Genomic DNA, 25004 nt, shown 5'->3' with positions numbered 1-25004 from the left:
CAATTGGTTTCTATTACTGTAACTACCCTTGGCTAAGGTGAGCCTCTGGCAATCTTGTAGGTACTTTGCAAGTCGTTTTCCAGTGTTGAGGAGACAATTTCAGGTCACTATAAAGATTTAAAACCTGCAATAGATGAGTGTATGCTTGATTCTCTTGTGAATCCCTTCTCTTATCTCTGCTTAGGCTCTTCAGCCTTGGAAAGCCTCTTTAGCATTCAGTACCTCAGATTGTTAGTTGCTTGTGTACCCCATTGCACATCAGTGTCCCCTCCACAGACATCTAAATTATAGCTCCAGTGATGTAGAGGCAAAGAAAAATGAAAAAGCATGCATTAGTGGACGCTGGCACCTAACCTTTCCAGAAGTACTTTTAGTATTGGAATGGCTGAGAGGTGAGACATATGAACTGCTGGAAAGGAGAGAACGCACTGTTCTACGTTTGCAAAAGATGTCAGGTTTTAACTCTTCTGAATCTATCCTACCAACCTTTCAAATACCTAAAGACTTGATAGGGGCTATTGAAAGTCTCATTTACAATTTGTGTGCTTTTATGAATATTCCTGCAGCATCCAGCAAAAGTTTGATGTGTATAATTTTAGAATATCAATATTTCAAACAGGTCCTCTTCACAACCTTATTGAACCTTAAAAAAAATTGCAGCCTAATGGTGTGATCCTGACCTTCTGTATTTTTTTTTTTTTAATTCTGAATTTCATTACAAACACAGGTATGATCTCAAAAAATGTTTGGTCTTTTTCTGCAGAAATCCCAGTTGTTACTTAAATTGTTAAGCTGAACATCTCCGTAAAAGGCAGCTGCAATTTTTGTGTTTTTTTTTTTTTTTTTTTTCTTACATTAAGTTATACGAAACCACTTGCATTCAAGCCGCTGTGAAATTTGATAAAATAAAATGTATGATTGGAAAGAACACTGCATTCTCTTACCACGCACACATAAACTGGCAGGGATTGTTGCTATGGTAACCCTATTTTATTTGGTCTTTTTGTTTATTTTTGTATTACTGAGATTTTTCTGTGGATAAAGTAAACTTGTGAAAAACCTGGGCATTTTAAACTGAGCATAGTGAGAAAATAATTGGTAAACTTTGGGTAAAGCTGAATGAAAATATTCTGTAGATCTAGAGCAGTGTTTCTCAACTACGGTTGCTCCAAAGGTTGCCAGGGGATCTTTGAGGAATGAGTAACTTGTGACTCCCAGGTCATTTTAATCCACACCAATGATCTTTGGGTGACATTCTTCCCATAGGGCAGCAATGTAAGAGACATTGTTTCTACTGATCCCCATGCTAATGCACTGTGAGCTCTGGCTATAGTAATTATAGCAGGGGTTCCCTAACGACCTGAAAGTCATTTCAAGGTTCCCCCATGTCGGCAAAGGTTTATCTATAGATCCAAACAGCTAAAGTTTCTTGCAGATCTTGACTTAAAAAGTTAGCTTGACTTATCTAGCTTTTGTTCTTTCCAATTTCCTAATTCTTACTGTTTGTCAATAGGGCCACTGATTGATTGTATTTATAAACCAGCAGAGAAATCTCAGGAGATAAGACTGCAGGGGACCAAGCATGACTTTTCATGATTTAATTTGGACATTGAACTGGCAGTTTCTCTGTGTTATGAGCTGTTGGAGGGTATTCTCTAAATATGTAAAAGTTTGCTCTGTAAACAAGAAAACTGTCTGTGTGCTGAACCCAAGCACACTTTACTACTTTCTCTTGCTTGTTGCTATTTGTATTGATTTTCTGTCTAAGATCCTCCTTTGAGATCACCTAAAACATGACATTTTGTTTTTGGTAGAGTATAAAAGGCTATCTACCAATATCTTATCTGCTGTGCCAAATAAAAGGGTTTCTTATTCCGACTATCAGGCTATGTACACGCCTTGGGAAACTCTTTCTGCATAGAACTGCACACACATCGTTGTTCAGTTCTGTGGGGGGCACCTGTGGTGGTAATCTCCATAACAATGAACAACCGTTGTACTTCCCTAGGATGATGAATAACGTCTAGGGACAACTATGCACACGTTATATTTGTGTTCATCTCTGGCAACAATCATCTAGTACAGGGTTTCTTGGTCAGGGTTTTGTGGAACTCTAGGGTTCTTCTAGAGGTTGCTAGGGGTTTCGTTGAGCAATTTGTGTCTCCCGGGTCGGTTTAATAGATACCAATCTTTTTGGCTAGCTTTAAGGGTGACATTATTCCCACTGACCAGCATTGTAAGAGACATTCTTCCTACTGACCACCACACTAATGTACTATGCGCTGTGGATATAGTGATTATAGCAGGAGGTTCGCTGAAGAACTGAAAGTTATTTCAAGGGGTTCCCTCATGTTAAAAAGGTAGAGAAACACTGATCTAGCATTTGTACATAGCCTTGGATGTTTAGTTATTTTATAGAATACAGCAGAAGAAGGTGAACACTAACATTTGGATCTCCTGGGTGGATAGAAATGGAGTTAGGAAAAGTTTAGAATATCCAAGACTTTTAATTGGCCAGGGAGGTAACACAGTGGGTGAAGTGTGATTCATGTTGCAGTCATTAGATAGCCCAAACCAACTGCTGATTACGCTATTATTGGCATTTAGGCTTGTACATTTATGCATTTGTATTCTGGCCTTTCATCTTGGGGAAGCAATAGCTATCTATTTATTTTATCTAAACAAGCCGATGACCTTTTTACCTTCTCATTGACTCAAGTGGCCTGCAGACATTACTGCCATTTGGTTAGGTGTTGATTAGGACTATAGGTTTTTTTTTTTCTGATGGAGAGGAACTTTATTAAACATTTATGCTGGCCACAGCACAGGGATGTGACAATGATTGGAAAGACTATCGTATACTAAACGTATTGTATAATCTTGGAGCTAATATTGTAGAGAGCATGTGCTTTGGCTAACATTAGGATATGATGGCTGCATTGGCTACTTAGCCAGCTACAAAACGTTTTGGCAGGTTTAGTAAACAAGGCTATTTTGTTCCTGTTTATGGAGTTCCTATGCTTTCTTTGACCTACTGACAAGGGGAAAATGGGACCTCTGTGGCAAGCATTCTTTCATTATTTTAGAACTGCTTAAGTGTGAGCCAGGAAAAAAGCCTCGCTCCAACTCCGTGAGTTGGCATGATGTAATAGAGGAGCTGGATTTGGACTTTTATTTTTTAATAGGGAACACTTCTACACATAAACAGGTCTGAACAAATCTACCCAAAATACTACAACCAAGTTCAAAAGGTGGCAACAAGACACCTAGAAGAGAGTTCAAATACCAATTAACCTAAAGATGATTAAACTCCTACTAATTAATGCTGTCACACACCATGCAACAATGTTTTTTGACAGGGTCTTTTTCACGTGTTCAAGCTAGGTGAGGCTCTTGGGGACTGACAACCTATGGTCACCATTCAAAAAATCCAGGGCACCACTGCCCTGACCACATTATCTGGGCAAATATTTGTTTCTCTACAGATTCTATGACAAGCCCATGAAAATTGCTTTTACTGTTTGGGAAGATCTCCGCATCTGCAAGTGTAAACACTTGAGAACAAACCTTATGATTTGCCTGTAAAGGGAAATCTAAGCATTTAATTGTGTGCTGTGACTGTGTATTTCCCAGATGCCTTTGTATGTATGTCCTCCTTGCATTGTCTGTTCACAACAATAATATGGATTCCCACCTTTGATGTCTGTGCAATGTTTATGTAGCTGCTTCTAATGTAGAATCTGTGCTAAGTGTGTCAGCTCGGATTACTGATCACAACAATCATGAAAGCCTTTTGAAAGTAGTTTAAAGTAGACCTCCAACCCTTCTCTTCTCTTCAATTTATCTTCAGAAATATTGTCAATTTTAAATTCGTCTCTGAAGGCTAACAGCCCCCAGAAAAATGCTTCTACTACCTAACAAAAGTTAGCATGATCTGTGATCATGTTTGCTTTTGGGGGGATTTGTTCTTTGCATTTACATTCATACTAAGGTGCTCCTGTGTATACAATAACCAAAAATGTTGCTTTCTGAAACTCTAAGTCCATTACTATTTTGCCACTTGGAAAAGAAAAAATAGATTTATTTACGGATTACCAACTCATTGTATAGGCGAGTGCTTTGTTGTTTTGTATTTGTGCTTGAATACATTTGGTATTGTTTTACTGTTAACAGTTAAATCTGTCTCCTACAAGAAAATAACAGGGTGTTTTGTGGTAATGAGTGTGTAGGGACCTGTAGTAGACTTAAGAACTTTTTCTGTAGTCAATCCCCAAATTACAGGGAATTCACAAAGTGCTTTCACTGCACATCATTCTAAATCTGTACTTTCAGATGGTTTTGCCCTGCTTGATCCAAATAGTTATTTAGGGGTCTTTGTTTTAGCCAGGGAGCCTTTCTTCTCTTTTATGAAGAGAAAAGCTCCATAATATATGTCTGATTTGTTACTCTTGTTATTAGTCTAGTTTTCCTCTAATTTATAGTCTATTAACTTTTATTAGCTTGTTAATTGTTTTGATGTATGCTATATATGCTTTGATCCAAAGGCAACTTTCTACTTTTTTTTTTTTTTACTACTTTTCCTTTTTTTTGTTTTTCCCTGCTCTGATGTTGGCTCCGTGTATTAATTTTTTATTTGTGATTTAAAGTGGAACAAATTTTAGTTGATGTGGAAGAGCTTTTGCCATAATTGTTAGGCAATCACGCCCGGAGCCCAGAACCATGTTGAAGACTAACTGCAGTAAAGTTGGCAATCGACAACTACTTTTTTTTTTTTCCCCAAAAAATTTTTATTGTGAAAAAACATCAAGGTTCATACAAAAAATAAAAATCGTACAGTATGGGTCAAAATTTTACAACAATTGTACATTTTTACATGTAAAGTGCAATAATAAAACCATAAACAGCATAGTGTATAACCAAATGGAACCGAATGGAGTATTTTCATTTTTCTTTGTAAATCAAAAGAAGGGTATATATAAAGGAGAGAGAAAACGCAGCGGGGGGCAAATCCGATCAGTTACATAAATCTACTCACATTCAATACATTAACCACCAACAACCACCTTTTAAACCTTAGGCTGTGCAATGGTTCTCGTCCGATAATTGGCTCAGGGCTGATATTGGACGAGAACCAATGTGTGTGTGTGTGTGTGTGTGTGTGTACAGCGCTCGGCGTCCATTGTCCTGGTGAGTCCACAAGCCATGCAAGTGAATAGATGAGAGTGCAGCGGGGTGCATTGTGCAGCTGTTTGTACTTAGCCTTACTCTTGGACAATAAAGCTGCAAATCATACCCCAAGTGACCCAGACTGCCAGCAAATTGGTATTGGCATAATAGAGTGCTAGCTTTATGATTAGCTAATCTTCAGAGCTGGTTCTGAGGAGAGTCTGCTGTTGTATTCAATTAGCACATTTCTCAAATCACAGTTGCTTGGTTTGAGCATATTCTTACAGCAGTTCTGTAGAACCAACAATAGCCACCTGTCCTTGTTCCATTGCAGCGCACCACCAAATTTTTTTCTTCTTTTTCTAAATATCAACCTTCAGCCATTTTGGTTGGCCAGGCTGAGATGATGCAGATGTGCAGGAGTTCATTTCTGGCACCCCGCACCAATTGTTCACCACCACCTGTAAATGCTTGGATAAATATATGCCCTTTTTAATGTAAAAGGCCAATATAAAGATGAATAGTTGTATACAACAATCATTATCCAACTCTAATAGCTATTGATGGAATATTTGGTCACAAAATTACTGCAAATCTTCCTTTCAGAAGCCGACTATTTGTTTTGCTATACACATAAAATAGTTTTGTTTTTAAAAAGGTATATATACTTTTTTCACATAAAGTCTTTGTTTTGTTTAGGAGTAAAAACATTGATATTCTTATGTCCAATTGGGGAGATTTCCCTGATCTAAAAACACTGTTGTGATAATTGCAAAGCCATTGTACAAGACTTACACACCTGTTTGCCCTGGTTTGGTTTCTGTACTACCTTCCTATCTACATTACAAAGTGGAAGAGAAGCTTTTAAGCTGGCTGCATGATTCAATAGTTCTTTTCTTTTGAGCTTTCTCTTTTGCAGAGCAGGGACTCTGCCTGTATTGGGTAACAAATGACAACAAGCCCATTGTCTGACTGTTTACATGTTATTTGAAGCAGGATCAGAGCCATAGTCCATCAATCCCAGTGTACTGTACTCTTTGCTCTATCTGGTTATTCTGAGGATATTTATTGGCTTTCATATGAAGGATATTTTTACTCAGTCATCACAGGTATTTTTAACACACAGCTCTAAACTTACTTTGTAAAAAAAAACTCTGTGAAGTACAATAATGACAGGATCAGTTAACCCATTTGATGACAGAGATCATTGAAACCTTACTACTCTGGTGATTAATTGGATACATTGACTAAAACTCTGTTAATATTCACTTAGCCTAAAAACTTTTGTTTTAATTTTAAAGTTTTATAGTTGTACACTGTTCTCTATTATCCTTGGTGAAGTTAAGTGTTTTTTCTTAAGTTGAATTCCATATTAATGTAACTGTTTCTTACAGTTGCTGTATTAAACAGAAGCCTGCTTGCTTGTTTTATGAAGAAAAATGTGTTAAATTATGTATTTTTCTTTTTTTTTTTTTTTTTTTTTTTGTGTGATTTTTAGCTATAAATCTGCTCTCATAAATGTACCCTATCCACCTTCTTTCCTGACATTGCGTACCACTCTCTGGAAATGTTTGTTCTTTTCTTGCTCATGCCCCAAGACACCGAGGTCCCAGTGCTGGCACACCACTGTATGAAAAGACTCCTGAATGCTCTGGCCTGGAAATCTTCAGACTGTCTGCCAAACACACAATTCCTAAACTCCTAAAAATGCCACAGCGGCAAACATTTTTTTTCTTTAACACTTCAGGAACCGACTTTCAGGTCTTTGTGTTGCAGTGAACTGTGTAGGTCACACATACTTTCAATGCATTTGGTTGTCATGGATGTGCTCAGTGTAGCGGCATAACCCAGGAGCCCCACAGATTCTCTGTCATCTTACTAGAGGTGGACAGAGCTGGAATCATGAATTTGGACATGGGGAACTTTGTGAATGTTTGTTTGTATTCCCTCCTCCTCTAGTATTCCCAGCTATGTTGCTGATACTTCAGAGGACATCTGCACTGCAATTTTTTTCCCAATTAGGTCTCGTTTCTGAAGAAGCATGCTGGCTGTGTGAGCATATCATTTGGGATTTGCTTGGCTTCTTTTTACTAAGAGGCTTTTGGTAAAGAAAGAGGCATTGTACGCCATAGCCGAGGTATTCCTTAGCAACGGCTTACACTCTTGCTGCAAAACACAAGCTGTAGAATTTAGTAGGTGGTGTAAATCGGGGTTTAGACAAATGCCACTGTAATGTGTAATGAAGATCAGTGAGGTTCTCAAAAGTTTTGCAAAAAAAAAATCAAGCCTATAATAAAGTGTTCATCTCTTGGGTTTATTCAGCACATGTTAAGGGAAACCTGTCATCAGAGAAATATGAGAGGCTCACATTGCTGATCTCCCTATATAAATGATAGCTGTTTGGCTGTCTCTGACTTAAGTATGAGTCACTGTACAAATAGGCATTAAAGCTAAACAGCGGTCAAAACAAATCTAATACGAGTTCAGAAATGTTCTTTTTGCTTTCCTTGATCCATCCTAATTTAGTTTTCTCACAGTAGCAAACAAATGATAACCTCAAAGTTTTCATAAATTGCAATACACAGCAGCAGTTTCCAGTTTTTTTAAAAAGACTTCTTGCAGCTTCTCTGTTGGGGTGAGCAGTCCTCTAAACAACTCTTATGGGGCCTTGCACGGAGGTGATGGTGGCCTTAAACTGCATGTGACCAATCCTTGTGTCGAGGCACTGTTGTGATCACCCACGTGAACCCTTCTCGCTGCAGATGGCAGGAAACAAGTTGTAGTGCCATGACAGCACAGTGAATAAATGTTGGTTTTTAAAAACTGACAACACTGGGATGTACCTGTGGAATTTGCACAAGCTGAAAGATAGGGATAAAGTATTACCTGAAGCTTAATGGCAGCATCAGTAGTAATTACTCTAATAAAAAAAGGAACATTAGGTCAGAACTTCTGATCTGCATAGCTTGAAGCTGTCGGGCCTCTTTTTTTTAAAGCGGTTTGAATGAGGCCTGAAAATACAGTATGTATGTCTGGTCTTCACTCTTGTTTCAGAACTTGACCCGACACTCGACATGCGTGTGTGCACTCTGGATTTTTGACTCTCCTGGTAGTCAGTGGTGTATGAGCATGACGGACCTGAAGTCTGCATTGGTGCAATTTCTTGTAATGCAGTCTTGACAGGTTTTATGTACATTGTGTGTGTCTGATTTGCACCTTTTTCACTCCTGCCCATGTCAGGCTAATAATGTTGTGTGAACCTGTGAGGTTAGGTATATAGAAATTTTTTTATTTTTCTTTCTCATAAAAGTGCAATTTTCAGGGATTCCTTCTGATTTTGTCTTCATCCTGTACTGCATATTTGTTTCAGGTTGACTTTTCTCTAATGAGCTAGGATGAGTATGATGACCATGGGGACTACATCTAATAAAAAAAAAAAAAAAAACTCTACAGTGGTGACTTCCATTTTTCCATTATCATAGGTTTACTTAACACAAAAAAGACCTAGCACAGAGTTAGCTTTACAATAAAGTTCAATCTACCTGAGCAGCGGTCATACAAAAGGCAAACAGTTCTCCCTTGTAGCAGAAACGTCATATCTATGGAATGTGCTCCTCCTTCTCTGTCTACATTCCTGGGTTCATGCTCACAATACTGAACACACCCTTTAGTTTGTACAACAGGTGAGAGCTTCCTTTGGTTGATTGCTCTCTTCTGACTTCTTTGTTATTATATATGATCTTCTTGTGCTAGCAGTGTTTCCTATTAAAATAAACTGTGTGTCTAGTTGGAGGGTTAAAACAACTGATCTAATACTATTTCATGTTCCAGTATACATCTTCAAAAAAACCTCCTAAACCATTGGACAACTTTGCTTATAAAAGGGCAGGTAATGTTTCTATATTTCTACCTCAATAACTTGTGAAATTGTAGACAACGTCATGCATCTTTTGACCTTTGCTAGTTTTGTGTGCAGCAGTCTCATTGACAATACAGTTTTGGCTACTTGTAGACTTTCAGCACATGTGACTTGGCATCAGTGTCTGTGCAACAAAACTCGGAGTGTGTCAAAAAGAAGCAGCACAAGGAGCCAATGTACTGCTTTTCCAAGGCTGCCTAGGCTAGGGATAATGTCAATGGCAGCCTTGGTTTAAGGGAGTGAGTAAAAAAATGTTATTCAATCAAGAAGAGAGCATCCGTTTACAAAAAGAAATTTTGCAGTGTACAGCTTTAAAGTAAAATACTGAAACTGACTAATCTTTAGAGCGGACACATGTACATGAGCAGTTCACAGGTTGCTTCCTCAGTTGAAGCTCCAATACAGATACACAGAAGGACCGTTTTGGGGTCCCCCCCCGGCATGGCAATGGCTTGAGTACTGAAAAAAAAATCGTTTTCAAAAGCAGTCACACTGCTATGTTGGCCAGTAGGTAGTGTGAAGATGGACATCTGTAAATTGAATGATCTGTCTGCAGAGTTCATTCTGGGTTTCTATAGATCTTTGGGGCAAGTAGATCTCTTAGCAGGTAAAGGTTTGAAAAAGACTCGCTGGTCCATCCTCCTGGGTTTTTTTTTTTTTTTCATGTGTTGTTGTATTTTGTAAACTGCCCCACTTGCCCTTTGAAAACTAAGCTTTGTGTTTGGAAGAAAGCAACCAGCTCCTCCATTTAATCTTCATAACTACTTCCTTTGCAGACCTGTTGGATAGTGAGGAATTCTGTCCTAAGGCTCTTAAACATATCAGATAATTGCATGGAACAAACCATTGTGCATGGCTTGGGCAAAAATCTGATGTGTGCAGCAGCCTCCTGACATCTCATCAATCCACTCTGTGGACTAATGAACAACCAATCGGGAATGACCTCTGATCACTCAATTTGGAGGAAGTCCTCAGACTCAAGGGTGGTCAGTCCCCAGGGGTACAAGGGCGGGCATTTCTTTAAGACATACCAGGTAAAAATGAAAGCTGTTTTGAGTATGGTATATATAAAACCAAAATTGTGTGTGCAGAAAAGACCTTCCCAATTTATGTAGTTTTAAATTTACAATACCTCCTGAATTTTTGGGGCTGGACCTTCAGTGAAATACTTCCTAATGGCAGGCTGGATTTTTTTCCTTGCTGTCCTTGTAAAACAGTGATGGTTTTAGGCCAGATCCCTGTGACATGGCCATTCGTAACATAACTGTGGCAAGAGGTTTTCAAATCTATCTTCCTTCACCCAACATTAAGGGTAACCCTATCCTAACAGCATCTGCTTTTGAAATAAGTATGTGAATATAGATTTAAGTGGAAGGTAATGTGTACAATGTGTTACTACAAGGAATGCAGACACACTGAATGTTTGGGATTGTGTGGTCTCTTCTGGCATAATCTTTGTGTAGTAGCAATTATTCTGAAAATTTAAAGCACATGAGAAGTTTAAAATATAGTTACTTGGCATTTTTTACCTCCAGAATACTTATTTTGTATTATTCTAGTAGAATATGATCCTGAAATGTGTGCATTTACAGAGCACGTCATTTGGCAGCATGTGCTATGCCGTGCCGAAAAGAAAATGGGCATTTGTCTTTATCAACCTAATTGGCTGCATCTTTTTTACCCTTTTGCTTTTCACCTGATGATCCTGCCAGTAACACCCTTCCTGTGCTAGGGTGGGGGCATACTGTATTTATGGAGGAAGGGATCTAAAGATATGAAATGGCTACAGCACTCTCCAAAATATTCATAAACATTAAGACATTATGTTGTTTTGTGTTTTAATAAACAAGTCAAAAATGCAAAAGGTCTTATAAAGGAGGGGTGGGGGCCTAAAATAAAAATGACAAAATAATATAAATTAGATTTACATTGAGTGTGCAGGCTTGGGAAGGTTATTGATATCTGCATATATAACCACTAATGTCCATTACACAGTTCTAAAATATTATTCTACAAAGTATCCACGGGGTTAGTGTAATTGACCCTACATTAGAAAAGCTACAAATTGGTTTATGTATGGCTTGGTGGTAAAACCACATAGGCTGGGGACTGATGTAGATAATGTAAAATTGTGAACAACCTTTTCGGGCAGGTAGCTTTTGCAGAAAGGGACAGGCAATGTCCCTTCTGCAGTAACTGTTCCTACCTACCTGATCAGCGCTCCGGAATCAAACTTTTCAGCGTCTGTTGCCAGTTAAACACGGTAATCCTGGCTTCCTTTGTGCATTCCAAGAATTAACGAACTTCAGCACACCTCCATGGTAGTTACATCCTCCCAGGATGGCCAACCAAGATGGTTGGGAATCGCATACAGCAAGGAAAAAAATGATGGCGACCCTTGCAATGTAACAGAGATAGGGGAGTATCGTGGGTTTAGTCCACTTTGTTCAGTCTTCAACTGTTGCACATAAAACAGTTATGTTAGCTTATATGCTCTGCAGTTTTCTTCTATGTAATTTAAATGGTATTACAGCTACGAGTATTCAGTGTACTTTACCTAATTGAAATATTGATCGTAAAAAGGGAGGGGCGGGGGAGGAAACCTGAGGAACCCTGACCAGTTCAGTGTTTCAACATAGTTTTGGTGATTCCAGCTAATCAAACATTGTCCTTATTGATTGAAATTATTGCATAGCATACAGTTAGACTAACTGCATCTGTCCACAGATTTCTGCATGGGGTACACAATGTGTTCTAGGTGTCAGTGAGGCAGTGTATACTCAGATCCTAAGGACAGCAAGTATAGGTGTGTGAGATGTCATGAACATGTACGCTGTGTCCCCTGGTGCATGCAGTGGTCCCACCTGCTTTCCATTGTCTTAAAATGTTTTTCCTCTTTTCTTAAAATGATATCTTTTGCATTTTTGTTTAAAAGGGCTTGTAGCTCTTTAAAACATGTCAAGTGTAAAATATTACAATGTAATATAAACTGGCATACACTACAGCTCCTATAACAGATCCAATAATTGTCTGGATAACAGGCTGTATGCTGAAAATTTTCCTTTTTGGGATGAACCATAATTTGTCCATTAAAAGCAAAAAAGGCCTCCTGCTTATCACATCCACCCCCACTTCATCATTTTGCTCTCCTGAGTCCTGAAAAACATTTAATGGTTCCAGGAAACATCCGAAGACATCCCACTGCAATACAATGCTGTGTTACTGAGCAGTTAGTTGGAAATCCTAAGTGATGCGACATGGGGCTTGGATTTTTGTAAACTGGGCACCATCAGCAGTGGGGGCCTGCTAATTGTATTTGATTGTTAAATGGCACATTTAGTCACCAATTTACTATAAACAAGAGCAAAAAGTCTACCTTGTGCGGTTATTTATTGTTCATACATTTGTGTCTCTTTTTAAGGTATACTCTACCTTTTCCAATGAAGACTATGACAGACGTAATGATGAGGTGGATCCAGTGGCAGCATCTGCAGAGTATGAATTGGAGAAAAGGGTGGAAAAAATGGATGTTTTCCCCGTGGAAATAGAAAAAGGTAACATTGCTAGTCCTACACATCTTATTCTGCCTTTAATCCAAATGTCAAGCAAGCGGCCAAAGGTCCAATGTAAACATCCCATGTGTGCCTAAATTGGTCCAAGGTGAAACAGCTAAATCTTTGCTTCTGTATACAATGAAAGTACACAAAGCAAAATGTGAATCATTTGATGACTACTTTCCAAACATTTTTTTCGTGGGACCCCTGAGTGTTAATGGTATAGTTATTGAACATGTTGGCCAGCACAGATGTCTGCGTGAGAGTTGCCAACTTCTTTGATTATGGAGCTTGCGCCATGATGTGTGGCAGCTAATCTGTGCAAACCTGATGGGAAATTATAAACTGTAAACTGGGACTCATTTTATTTAAAATGTTCTGTTAAAAATTCCAAAATGAAGATGTTTGAAGCCTTGTGATAGTTGAACACTGATGTCTTAAGTGTAAATTGCTCCCTTTATTTTCACAACCTTGGGTATACCACGTTTACAGACTGATTAACTGAACAGATTCTATATTTCTAATTAAGTATAGAGGAATGATTAAAATAAAAAACTATACCTAAATAAGCTGTGAATATGCAACAGGAAGTGAAAAGAAATCACTTCAAAGGAATGTAAATTCCCGGTTAACAAGTTTTCACTGTAATAAGTTTTCCTTCCTTCTACTGGCCTGTTGTGATTGCAACTTAAAATTTTAGGTCTTTTTGATTCCTGTAATTGTGACACAGATGGGCTGCCTAGCTAATTTTATACAGCTTGCTTTGTGATTATTTTGGAGCCATAGAAACCTGGTAGTAATGCAAAGTTTTAGAACTACTTTTACAAATTCATTCAAATTATAAATACTTTTACAGAGTTCAGGCTTATACCCTGTAAAGGATGCCAGAAGCTCCAAAACGCAGGATAGTCTTTTATCTAAATACAGACTTGTCAGAGCATGAACCCCGCCTTCTCATTGGCCATTGCACGGACTGGATAAAGAAAAGGGCAGGTTATTCAGAAAATGAACTTGGTAGTTTCAAATTGGGTCACCTAGGATTTTAGCAGTCCCAAATGTTTGTGGCATGCTACTTATCTAGTTCAAAATCTTGCTATCTACAATAAACCTGCCACTGGTACAAATTCTTGTTTATCTGATAGAGGTCACTTTTGTAGCCTTAAGTTAAAACTTTTTGTCATAGTAGCTGTGGTTTTACACCATTAGTTGCCTTGTGATCTGATATAGACATAAAGCAGATACAGGATGGTGCATAAAAATGGCTATAAGTGTTTAAGAATAAGCCATATTCATTTTTGAGTTTAGTTTGTCTTTAAAGTTATCATATTAACTGGGGTAAATCATAAATACATTTGGAACTTTCAGAAAATTGTTAAACCTTGTGTAGCTTTGCACAAAGCTATGACCTTTCATGCCTTCTAGTTTAGTTAACACGTTAAGGTCTGACCACCACCTACTGCCACCTCATTTGGACATGTCTTCTTCTGTAATGCAGGAATTCTGGGAAATGTAGTCTGGTATCAGTTGTTCCTATGATTTACATTACATGGTTGCACCTGATTGACCCTCTCTCTGGTTCAACTCAGAGATGAGAAGTGATCGCTCAATAGAGTAATATGTAAAGGGTGATAGGTTGTAGCAAGCCCTGTTACTACCTTGACATGTCAGAATTTTCCCCATAAGTAAAGCCAGGATTCAGCATTGATCCAACAAAAAGTGAACAGGATCCAAACCTGTTACTATGAAAACTTAGGTAACAGGGAATTTACAATACTTTGGAGGTTTGCCAGAACTTTATACCTTCAGTAGTTAAATACTTATTTTTGCCTCTTTAGTTTGTATTGAACTTTTCACTAATCTACACATATAAAAATCAACCAAATTAGAAACGCATCTCTTCAGTACCTTTGCAATGTCTTGTACTGGTAAGGAAGAAACATTTTAGGTGAAGCCTATAAATGTGCAACTGTTCCAAAATGACCTTCTTCTTTGTAGATGTATTGGTCCTCTGTGAAAGGAAATGGACTTTGCTGTCTGTAGCAAACAGTTTACAGTTTTTTTTTTTCCCCAGTTAAATTTGGCTAATTTAAGTTGGAATCTGATTTAGTCAAGACCCAATGGGCATGAGGGCTTATATATAGGCCATAGTATATCCAGCGTTCCTTTAAATCTGTGTTCTTTACAAAAACAAACTTTTTTCGTTTTTTTAACCTGGCTGTAATACCAATTTATTCTTTTTTAGAGGGAAGCAATTTGGCACAGTAGAGCAAAATTTAACCTCCCTCATAGTTTGCTTCTTGCTCCTTGGCTTTGTAGATGTAGAAGTGAAATTTCCTAATAGTTCTCAGATGAAATGTGCATGGTGCATGGTGAATGGTCAGTTGTAAGCTTGCCAAAGTAGAATAAAGGCTGGACTATGCAGGCAGTCTGTTTGTTAGTGATTGTATTTCTCTTTTGGCTCAAATTTCATTCAGTGATTTCAGAGCACCAATTCTTAAACTTGCTCAGGCTCTATGTGCAAAGCTCTGCACACCTCACCTGTTTCACCCGACATCCCAAAACGTGACTGTAAACTAAACTTCCAAATTCCATAGCAAATCACAAAATATTTATATTTTAAATCAAAATGCTGATGGAGGCAAGTAAACAAGGCTTAATTTATACATAAACCAAACACTATAATCTCATGAAAGCTAAATGTATACAACACAGTACTTTTTTTCACAAGTTGCATTTATTAGGCAGCAAGTTTTTTTTTAGGGTATGTTGAAAGCGGACAAGTGTAAGGATATGATTAATGTTGAGAAGAACTAAGCTGTGATAGCTAAACTGCAGGGGACTAATAATCTCCTAAATTTAAGTACCTACTAAAAGTGGTCCAAAGAAAACAACCCATGAGCTGACAAAAGCACCTAAACTCAGATTTTTCACTTTACTTAAACGGTGAGACAACCCTTTTTTGTAAGGTAAAAATTATGTTGGTTCTGTTGGTTTGTTTTTTTTGAAGTCCAACACCCTTAGTGCAGCACCACCCCCAGGCGATCGAGAATGAATTGGAGCGCAAACCCTCCAGGATACATATGTCATGCATCCCGAGAGGCTTTTGGGTGCTCCTTGCGTAGAAAGAGCCTTTTCATCAAAAGGGAGGAAAAAAAGCCGATCTCACGCATGCACAGTGATATCGGCAAGTTTTTTCCCCAATCTTGCACCTGCATCAGGTGACATAGGATAAAGAACCTGAAAGGAGGAAAAGATGATGTTTTTTTTTTTTATTTTTTTATTTTTTGGGCACTTTTGAGTTTACTTCCTCTTTAAGGCTCATTGATGCATGTGGGATGTGTGACCGTAGGACAGGCTGATCTGGTCTGATCTCACAGAAGAGCTACTGTAGAACAAACTGATGAAGAACTTAAACTTGGTGTTGAAATGGAGATGTCAACACAGACCGTGTATCTTAACTTTCTGCATAGCTTTCGATAATTTACTGTGTCCATAATAACCCCTGTCCACTAACGAAAGCACCTACAATGGAAAAGGGTACCTATTCTAATAAACCACATTTTATACCATGTGTGTCATTGTGCTAGATACCACAAAGATGTATAACAAGCTAGTTTTCCACATTGTTTCATTTTATTTTTCCGATTATTTCATTCAATCATGAAATGGATCTTCTTTTATACATTGTATGTCCACTTCTTATCCAAGCAGCTGTAGTTAATCCTTTGAAAACTACAATATTTCCTCCCTTCATACTGGGTGGCCATACAATTACTCCTACTTCTGGAAAGGTAAAATATTACTGGTTAAGATCCTACTCTGCCATCATTTGTGATGCCTTAATTTTCTACTCTTTTAAAGAGAATTGCTCCTCTTTTTGCCTCATTAAGAATCTGACCTATGCAGACTCAAATTGGTGTATGCATACCATGTTCTAGATGCCTATGCTTGTCTTCATTTCCCTTGTAACAAGGAAAGGCTCTGCATCCTAATTTTGTGCAGTACACAGACCTCTCCAACTTTCTTTACTCCTTGCGTTTACCTATAATATAGATGTAAAATATCAAATCCTTTATTGGTCATTAAAGTTCTACCATTTCACATATACATTTTGAAGATTGGATTAAAAGATGAGCAGAGTTGAGCATACTGGAGAGAAGCTGGTGGCCTGTATAGTGCCTGCACCTAGTAGCCAGGGTCCTGTCAAGACACAAAAGAACAATGGCTGGATGACCGATATACCAGTAGTGTCAGCCTATACAATTTAAATTCACATGAGCTTTAAATAAAATTTTTTTAATTGTAGATGACCTAATGTGATCAAACTGTGTATTATTAAATGTCCTGGCTCATGAATCTGAAAATATTTCTAGCATTTGCTTTATTTTGTGGTTTTGCTTTTCCTACATTAGATTTCTTATTGGAAGAGAGAAGCCGGGAACACAGAGTGAGGTGGCACGTCTTATCAGTGAGACTCTGGAGCAGGAGAGATGTCAGCAGCAGATGTACGAGCAGCACTACTCTGAGGGCAGTACGGGACAGGTAATGGCAATGACTTGCATGTCCTTTGTTAAGTATACCATTGTTATTTACCTAAATATTATACTGAGGGAGTGTGCAGGCTACAGACGCAGGCCTCTCCTGGAAAATGTTACTTGGCTGTCATGACGTTGGCATTGGGCAGGCATGAAGGTAAGTTGAACTTTTTATGTTACAGATCTGCATTTTTTGTTTCTGTGACTTGGTATCTTGAAACTGAAGACAGACCGGTAACTAGCATCAGGTCAGGAATGGCAACTTCCATTCTTTACTAGGCACAGGTTTCTTCTAAAGTGGTAACTTGGCCTAATAGGGTTCCCAGTTATGCATCAAAATGTGAACATTTAGAGTCTTCCTAGCAATGTAAATTTCTGGTTATTATAATGCTTTTAGCTTCTTTTAGTAGCCAGTGAGGCTGCCCATTACTGTCTTATTTGGGGGTCAATGCAGGTAACTCCAAGTATTGATGTTATAATAAAACATATTGTTCTTTAATATCTAAGGCTTGAGGATGGCTGCTTACATTTGTAAATATTTTGGAATGCATTATATTGGGGAAAACTGTTGTAAAAGAATTTTTGTTGTTTAGAACCTAAGCTAAAAAAACTAATTTTGATTTGCCATTTGCTTTATTTCAGCAGTGGTGGTATTTATCTTTCAGAACTGTTATACATTGCAAAAATTTATATCAGGAAATGTTTAGAACTTGTGCTTGTTTTTTCTATAGATGTTTTATCTATAGACTGTTACATATATACTTATCTTGTTTGCAGGAAGAAGATTTTGAAGAGGAGGAGGAGGACGATGATCTAGTATCCCAGTTACATGGCAGTTCTGTGGAGGTTTTTGAGCTGCCAGAAAGTGAAATAACTTTATCATTAGATATGGATGCATCACAGATGACTTTAAAGTTTAAAGAGGTACTTTAGTCTGCATGCTACTCTGTATAGCATTAAATGTAGTACCCTGGTAACTTTCTTCTTCTTGTTACTATAAGACACAACAATAATTGCTTTGCAATTCACACTGCAACTTGCAATAAGGTCTTGATTTTTGAAAATCACAATGCGTGGAAAAAAATCCAATGACTTCCACTGTTTTTTTTTTCTTCCTGTACTTTATAAACAGCTGTTGCCATGAACTATTACCTCCTAAGATGAATGCTTTTTTTGTCTTTTATTAAAATAAATAAAAATTTAAAAAAAAAACTTATTTTGGCCTAGTTACAGGGAAACCAAAATCCTTATTTGATTTTGATTTACTTTAGTAATGTGGAGTAAGTCCTGCATCGCACAGTTATCTGGTGGGATACCTGTGCTGCTGCTTCTGTGTGACTAACAGCCTGTCCATAACATATTAGGTTACCGCTTTGTATTGATAGGTCAACTATACTTTTTAACAGTGATTACCACCAGGGGTTAGGTGCCATTTCAACTATTATCTCAAAACCTTTGTAATGCTGCTTGATCATAGATGGAGAAGAGAAGAAAAGCTAATATGGGGTTAGGTTTGGTTGGATATGTTAATTGAGGCTCCATAGTGGAAACTTGCTGCCCTGCAGTTGCATGTAAATCTTTTATTCACCTGTACTGCAATAAACAAGAGAGGATTTTCTTCTTTTTTCAACTGCAGCTGAGTCTTAGAAAGGATAAACTTCATTGTTATTCGTAAACTCATGTCTGTATTTGTGCTTAAAATCACTGTTTTGTAACTGGTATTCCATTCCAGGTTTCTGCCCAAAATAGCTGTTTTAGTCCACAATATTTGCAAAAGTACACATCCCTATTTAATGTACAGCGCTACGTAATATGTTGGTGCTATATAAATCCTGTTTATTGATAATATTAATAATGTATACCATATGTATGCTGGACACTTACTAGCCTTCATTTTGTAACTGCATTTTTTTCTATCCTGACCCAAATATTATTTTCCATGTATTCTGGGCAATGTTGAAATCAAAATCTGTTAAAAACCTTGAATTATTTTGTAACTATATTTAATCCACTCTGATACATTATTATATATTTTTATATATTTTTTTTTTTTTAAAGCTGCAACTAAAACATGCGGTTACAACTGCTGAGGTAAATCAGCTGAAAGAGAGGGTAAGTAATTTTTAACTATTTTATGAGATATAGTTTTGACTTTCTTCTCATTGTTGTGCGGGTCTGAGCTAGTAAAAGAAAAAAATCATAAGTTAGGAAAGCTTTTGCTTTATTCTTGCATAAATTGTGCTTTTAGTAAGTATGACTTAAGTATATTCTTATATACAATAAAAGTATATATTTATTATATTCTACCAATTTTGTGTAGTGTTTTGTTTACTTTATGAAGCTTGTGCATCACATAGTAATTGGATTTTGTACTTGTCCAGACTGTCCTTTAGGAGCCTTCAGTTTCATTTTTACTTTCTCACCTGTGCATATAAGGGTAGGGAATGGTTCTATTAAACAAAAATTATCTAGGGAAAGGGGGGGGGGGAGGGGGTTAACGATCTGCAGATCTGCATATTTTTTAGTGACTTTGAATGAACAGCATAACATTTTAGGAAATGGCTGACAGAAAATCCTTCATTTGGCTTTCGTGAGTTGGACATCCCTTGTATAGTAAATGTGTACATTGGTAAAAATCTGCCATTCAGATTACCCACTACAAAGAGTAATTATTAACACTGAAATATCTTTCCTGTTGTATATAAAGAATATATTTTGACTTTATAGATAAAAGCTGCTGAGGCAGAAAAGCTGGATTGGGAAACAAACCGACTGAAATATCTGCAGTCCGTGGAGGAAAACAAGGAAAAAATTAAGAAGTTGGAGACTTACTGGCTGGAGGCTCAGGCACTGTGTAAAACTGTTAATGAACATCTAAAAGAAACCCAGGAGCAGTATGATACACTGGAAAAGAAATATGCAAAGGCCAAGAAATTACTGAAAGAATTTCAGCTGAAGTAAGTTGTCATCTCTGTATAATCATCTGTTTTATAAAAAACAGGGTAAAAGGATAAAAAAAATAATGTAAAGCAAGTTTATCATTAAACTCTCTTTGAAGATGCATATATTTAAAAACAAAAACTGTTCTGTCAGGCCCTAGTGCAGGCATGTGAGCAAAACTGAGTGGAATTAATTTCATAAGGTTTCATATGTCCTCTGACTTTTTCCAGGAATAGGAGTATAACACCTTGGTAGCAAATCAAATAGTAATAATTGCAGCTTTCATAAATATTTACTGAAATACTGAGTTTTAAAATGACCTTAGGTGGTGTAGCTTTGTCAGCTGAAGAACAGGCACGACCCATTTCTTTTTGAATTCTGAAAGGACTATGGGCAGCCAAAAAAGCTGAATATGATCTCAAAAACCCCAGTTTTCCATGGCGTCTTTAGTGTATTGCACAGTGCTGACAACTGATCATGTTTTTATATACACAGAATTTTATAACTGTTACTATCATCTGTAGTTATCCAGTGAAACACCTTCAAGCTTCAAAGAAGTATAATAAAAATTGTGGCAAGGGTTGATAGATCACAAAATGATTTTAAAGGAAACAATCTTCAGCAGGGGCCACAGTCAGAGCAAGTCACATTTTGGTTTACTTGTACTGTGGCCTATGTGTAAGATGTTGGTACATCAAACACCAGTTATACCATTTAGGAGAAAAGTGCTCAAGTAGGTTCAAATGGATACTGACAACATTGATTGATAAAGCAATGAGTTTCAGGGTATGGCTCCTTTTCATCAGAATTATAGGAAGAACGCTACCAAGTTAAATTGAGATAATACTAAATAAGTTCTAAGATAAAAAAATGATAAATATGGTATGGTGTAAATACAACGAATAGAAGAAATCCACTCAAGATTTACAATTTTATCCCACGAGTCACAAACTTTTCATGCATGTTCACCCACAATTCATACAATTATCCCATAAGATTTATTTGGAAAATGAGTGCATTGGGGTGAAAACAATAATAGATAGGCCAATTTGTCAGAAAAAAAAATCGTTCTATTTTACCTTTCAGAGAAATAGAATTTGAAAAGAAAGAAGAGGAGCACCGAGAGCTCTTAAAAGAAAAAGACAGACGGCATAATGAACAAATGAGTTTGCTGCAAACAAGAGTAAGTCATTTTTTTCTCTTTTCCTTACACTTCATAATGGTAGTGTCATCTTTTTGTAGTGAACGTTTGTTTGTGTGTGGTTTTTTTTATTTTTTTTTTTATTTTTTGGGTAAAAGCCACATATAGCTGTGCCAACTCTGGAACTGTTGTTCAAAGTTACCGAAGTACAGCAGTTGTGTAGGTGGTGATGTTAATAATTCAAACAATTTCACAAAGATGATGATGCTATCAGAATATATTTAAAACACTGTAGATCATTTAAAACTATCCTAAAATAAACACCATTACTTATGCCTCCTAACTAATGGATAGGAATGATTTTCTAACTCTTAAAATAGTCACAGAGAACTGCATAAGACTTTGTGAGGAAACTTCTCACAAGATTTTCAAGGATAATGAATAAAAATCAACAATAAGATCACACATGCTGCCTTGATAAAGGGGACCACTGTTGCCCCAAAATGCATCATCAGTATTGAACCACAGCAAAGAGATTTTTAAGGATTTGTGAGTGCTGACATCTTTGCAATTTGGATTTGTACAGTGTGACCATTGTCATGCACCATGCATCTGTTTAATATGGAAGATTTGTATGTCACCACAGCCTGTAATAATGTCATAAGGGTTTTTTTTTTTTTCTTAATGCCTACTCTGTAACTAGCTAAGCTTAATGTCAATCCTGAATTACAGACATGTTGCAGTGTCTGCAGGTCACCCAAGTGGTTGGGGGTGAGCACCACAAACAAGCATACATTACTGTAGCAAGTGGACTGTTGTGTTTTTTTTTTTTTTTTTTGGTTTACCCGGGCTAATGTATCTAATTTTTTACCTGGAGATGCGAATGTTAGGGTCTTGTTCTTTTGCTATTAGATGTCCTGCAGGTCTTAACAATCTATATAATATAATGGAATAAACTTTTTTTATTACAGATTTCAAATCTTGAAAGCAGACTTGGTGCATATGAGAAAACGCTGCAGGTGGTCCCCAACAATAACCATAGTGACTATGAGAATAGTGAGGAACATCCAGAAGCAGCTCCAGAGGAAACCTCAGAAGAGCTTGAAACGGAGAACTCTACATTGGAATGTTCTGTGGCTGGTAAACCAAATTTATTTATTCTTTTTATTAAAATTAATATAGTTATGTAGTATAACAAAAACATATCACCAGAGGTTTGTTTTTAGATAAAAAAGTACTTTCACATATAGCTTCAGTTCTTTGAGTCGGTGTCTTGGAACTAGTAAGAAGGAGGGAATAAGGATTGCCACGTTAGTTCAATGTCTTAGTCGGACAGACAAACTACTAGCTTTTTCCAGGTCACAATCCACATGTCATTTTTTTTTTTTTAATAAAAATATGGTGTAAGTACCCAGTTTTATTGGTCTCTCGCAATCCCTGTAAGAGAATTAAATTAATGTAGAAAGAAGCTGCTGAAAGGAGCTAGTTGTACTAGATTGCTTGAAGGATGCAGATAGGAGTAGAGCGAGCAGAATACCAGATAATCCTGGTCTGCTGCCTCTACTTACTGTTTAGTCACAGGCCTAGGGGAGGAAAAAAGACTTCTAAATATTAAACTGCAGCAAGGAAAAGTCAGGTGTCCTCCCCTGCAAAACAGAGCTGTGTAAATCTCGGAATGGAAAGCACTTAACATTTGTTGGCAGGTATAATATCCCTCATATTTCACATGCATGTTTAGGTGTTTGCTCTGAATGACTCAAAGCCAAAATCCAGGTCAGAGGCGAAAGGACGGAGGGCTCTGTTTATTAGGTTCAATATACTCTATTTATTATTAATATTATTATTATTATAATACAGGATTTATATAGCGCTAACATATTATGCAGTGCTATACATTAAATAGGAGTTGCTGATGACAGGCCAATACAGACAGTGACACAGGAGGAGGAGAGGACCCTGCCTCGAAGAGCTTACAATCTTGGAGGTGGGGGAAGTAACACACAATAGCAGGGGGGATATTTAGTAATGGTTTCAAAAGACAGAAGATGGGTAGGCAAGTTTGAAAAAATGGCTTTTGAGTGCTCTTTTAAATGAGCAGAAAGTAGGAGCAAGCCGAATAGGACAAGGAAGACCATTCCAGAGATTTGGGGCAGCTCCAGAAAAGTCTTTTGAGCTGTGCATGTGACAAGGTTATGAGTGAGGAAGTCGTCAGTAGGTCATTGAAGGAGCGAAGAGAGTGGCTAGGGGAGTATTTATTTATCAGGTCAGAAAGGTAAGGGGGAGAAGAACTTTGGAGGGATTTGAAGTCAAAGCACAGGAGCTAGAATTTGATTGTAAAGTAGAATAAAAGACAATGAAGATAACTACAAAGAGATGCAGCAGAATAAGAGCAGTAGGAAGGATGGATGAGTCTGGCTTCAGCATTCATAATAGATTGTAGAGGAGAGAGTCGGGTTAATGGAGTACTCCATATTTAGGCACATTTGTCTGAGAGTAATGCCAAGTGCACAGGTTCGCCTATCATTTGGTTTGCTCTCATTTTTTCTTTTGCTCTCATTTTGGTGTATGAATATATGAACACACTGCATTCCTTGCAATTTAAAACAGAATAAAATGATGTGCGCATGAAACTTGTTTTAAAGTAAGTTTCCTCCACTTGCAGATTTTGATGCATGTGTGGGAGAAATCCAGCGCTTGGACACAAGTGCACACAAAGCCAAAGCTCAGCTGGCACTTAAAGTGAAACGCCAGCGACCATCTCGGCACAAAATGAAAGATCCTTTTGGAGGAAAACCAGCATTTACGGAGGTATGATTTACATGGTATAGCTACAGAAGACTGGAATTCAAGCTTTAAAACAAAGCTTTTAACAAAAAGGGCTTGGCAAAATTGTTGCAGACTACTAATATTTCCAGACTTGTACATCCTCCTGATATCTCTATTCATAATGCCACAGTGGAAACAACTCATTTTTAGTCCTCTATGGACTATAGCAAGGGAAAAAAAATACTGCTCTTCAGTAGCAAGTACCCACCATGACCATCCCACTAACTAATCAAGTCTAATACAGCAAGAGGGGTAGAGAATGTGTTGAGGGGAAACTCCCCAGAAATGCTCCTTTACCTCCCCTCAGGCTGAAAAAGCCTAAACCATATCACAATCTTTACACAGGTAAAGCTGCTTCTCCATCATTCCTATGATGAATGCGTTTCACATTTGATTGTTCCCTCTTTAAACTGTGCTGTAGGAATAAAAAATAAAGAACTCTATAACACTCTGAACATGGTTTAAGTCTACCACTTTAGCTGTCCCCCTTTTTAAAGCATCAGTTGGGGCTGGTTTAAATGGACAGTGAAGTGATATGGTGACAGATTTTCTGATGCACATAACATCTGGGTGGATGCATCAAGCATTGTCTCTTCCATGGTATACAAGGGGAATAGGGTTTGCCCTGATGATCACACTCGGACTGCTTGTCGCCAGCCAGGAGCCACCTGGGAAATGTCCAGAGTGTGGACTGAACCTAAAGACAAAACTTAGTTTTTAGATTTTGTTTGTGGTGCAATGTTATCACCGTCAAGCTTTAATTGCCAAATTTTGAGTTGTCACCAGAAAGTGAATAGATGGGAAATCTTCCATTGGGGTTAGATTTTTCTCCTTTAAAATTGGGTGCGTCTTATATTCCGGAGCGTCTTATAGGGCTAAAAATACGGTAATAAAGGTGCAAGTTAATTGGTTTTGTCATGGCT

At 37.5% G+C, this 25004-nt stretch overlaps 1 protein-coding gene across 1 annotated transcript in view; it reads left to right on the top strand.

The window, feature by feature from the left end:
• The window catches only part of LOC140336041 (neurabin-1-like), a 49208-nt gene that overhangs the window by 4613 nt on the left and 19591 nt on the right, over nt 1-25004 (top strand). Inside the window, exons 3-11 of the mRNA XM_072419095.1 lie at nt 12507-12732; nt 14956-15022; nt 17052-17181; nt 17952-18098; nt 19233-19286; nt 19902-20131; nt 21201-21297; nt 22227-22395; nt 23918-24063. Coding sequence (XP_072275196.1) covers nt 12507-12732; nt 14956-15022; nt 17052-17181; nt 17952-18098; nt 19233-19286; nt 19902-20131; nt 21201-21297; nt 22227-22395; nt 23918-24063 — 1266 coding nt within the window. The remainder of the gene's footprint in view (nt 1-12506; nt 12733-14955; nt 15023-17051; nt 17182-17951; nt 18099-19232; nt 19287-19901; nt 20132-21200; nt 21298-22226; nt 22396-23917; nt 24064-25004) is intronic.

The sequence above is a fragment of the Pyxicephalus adspersus genome, chromosome 7 (assembly GCF_032062135.1).
Source record: "Pyxicephalus adspersus chromosome 7, UCB_Pads_2.0, whole genome shotgun sequence".
Taxonomy (NCBI): domain Eukaryota; kingdom Metazoa; phylum Chordata; class Amphibia; order Anura; family Pyxicephalidae; genus Pyxicephalus; species Pyxicephalus adspersus.
This window is presented reverse-complemented; position numbering and strand designations above follow the sequence as displayed.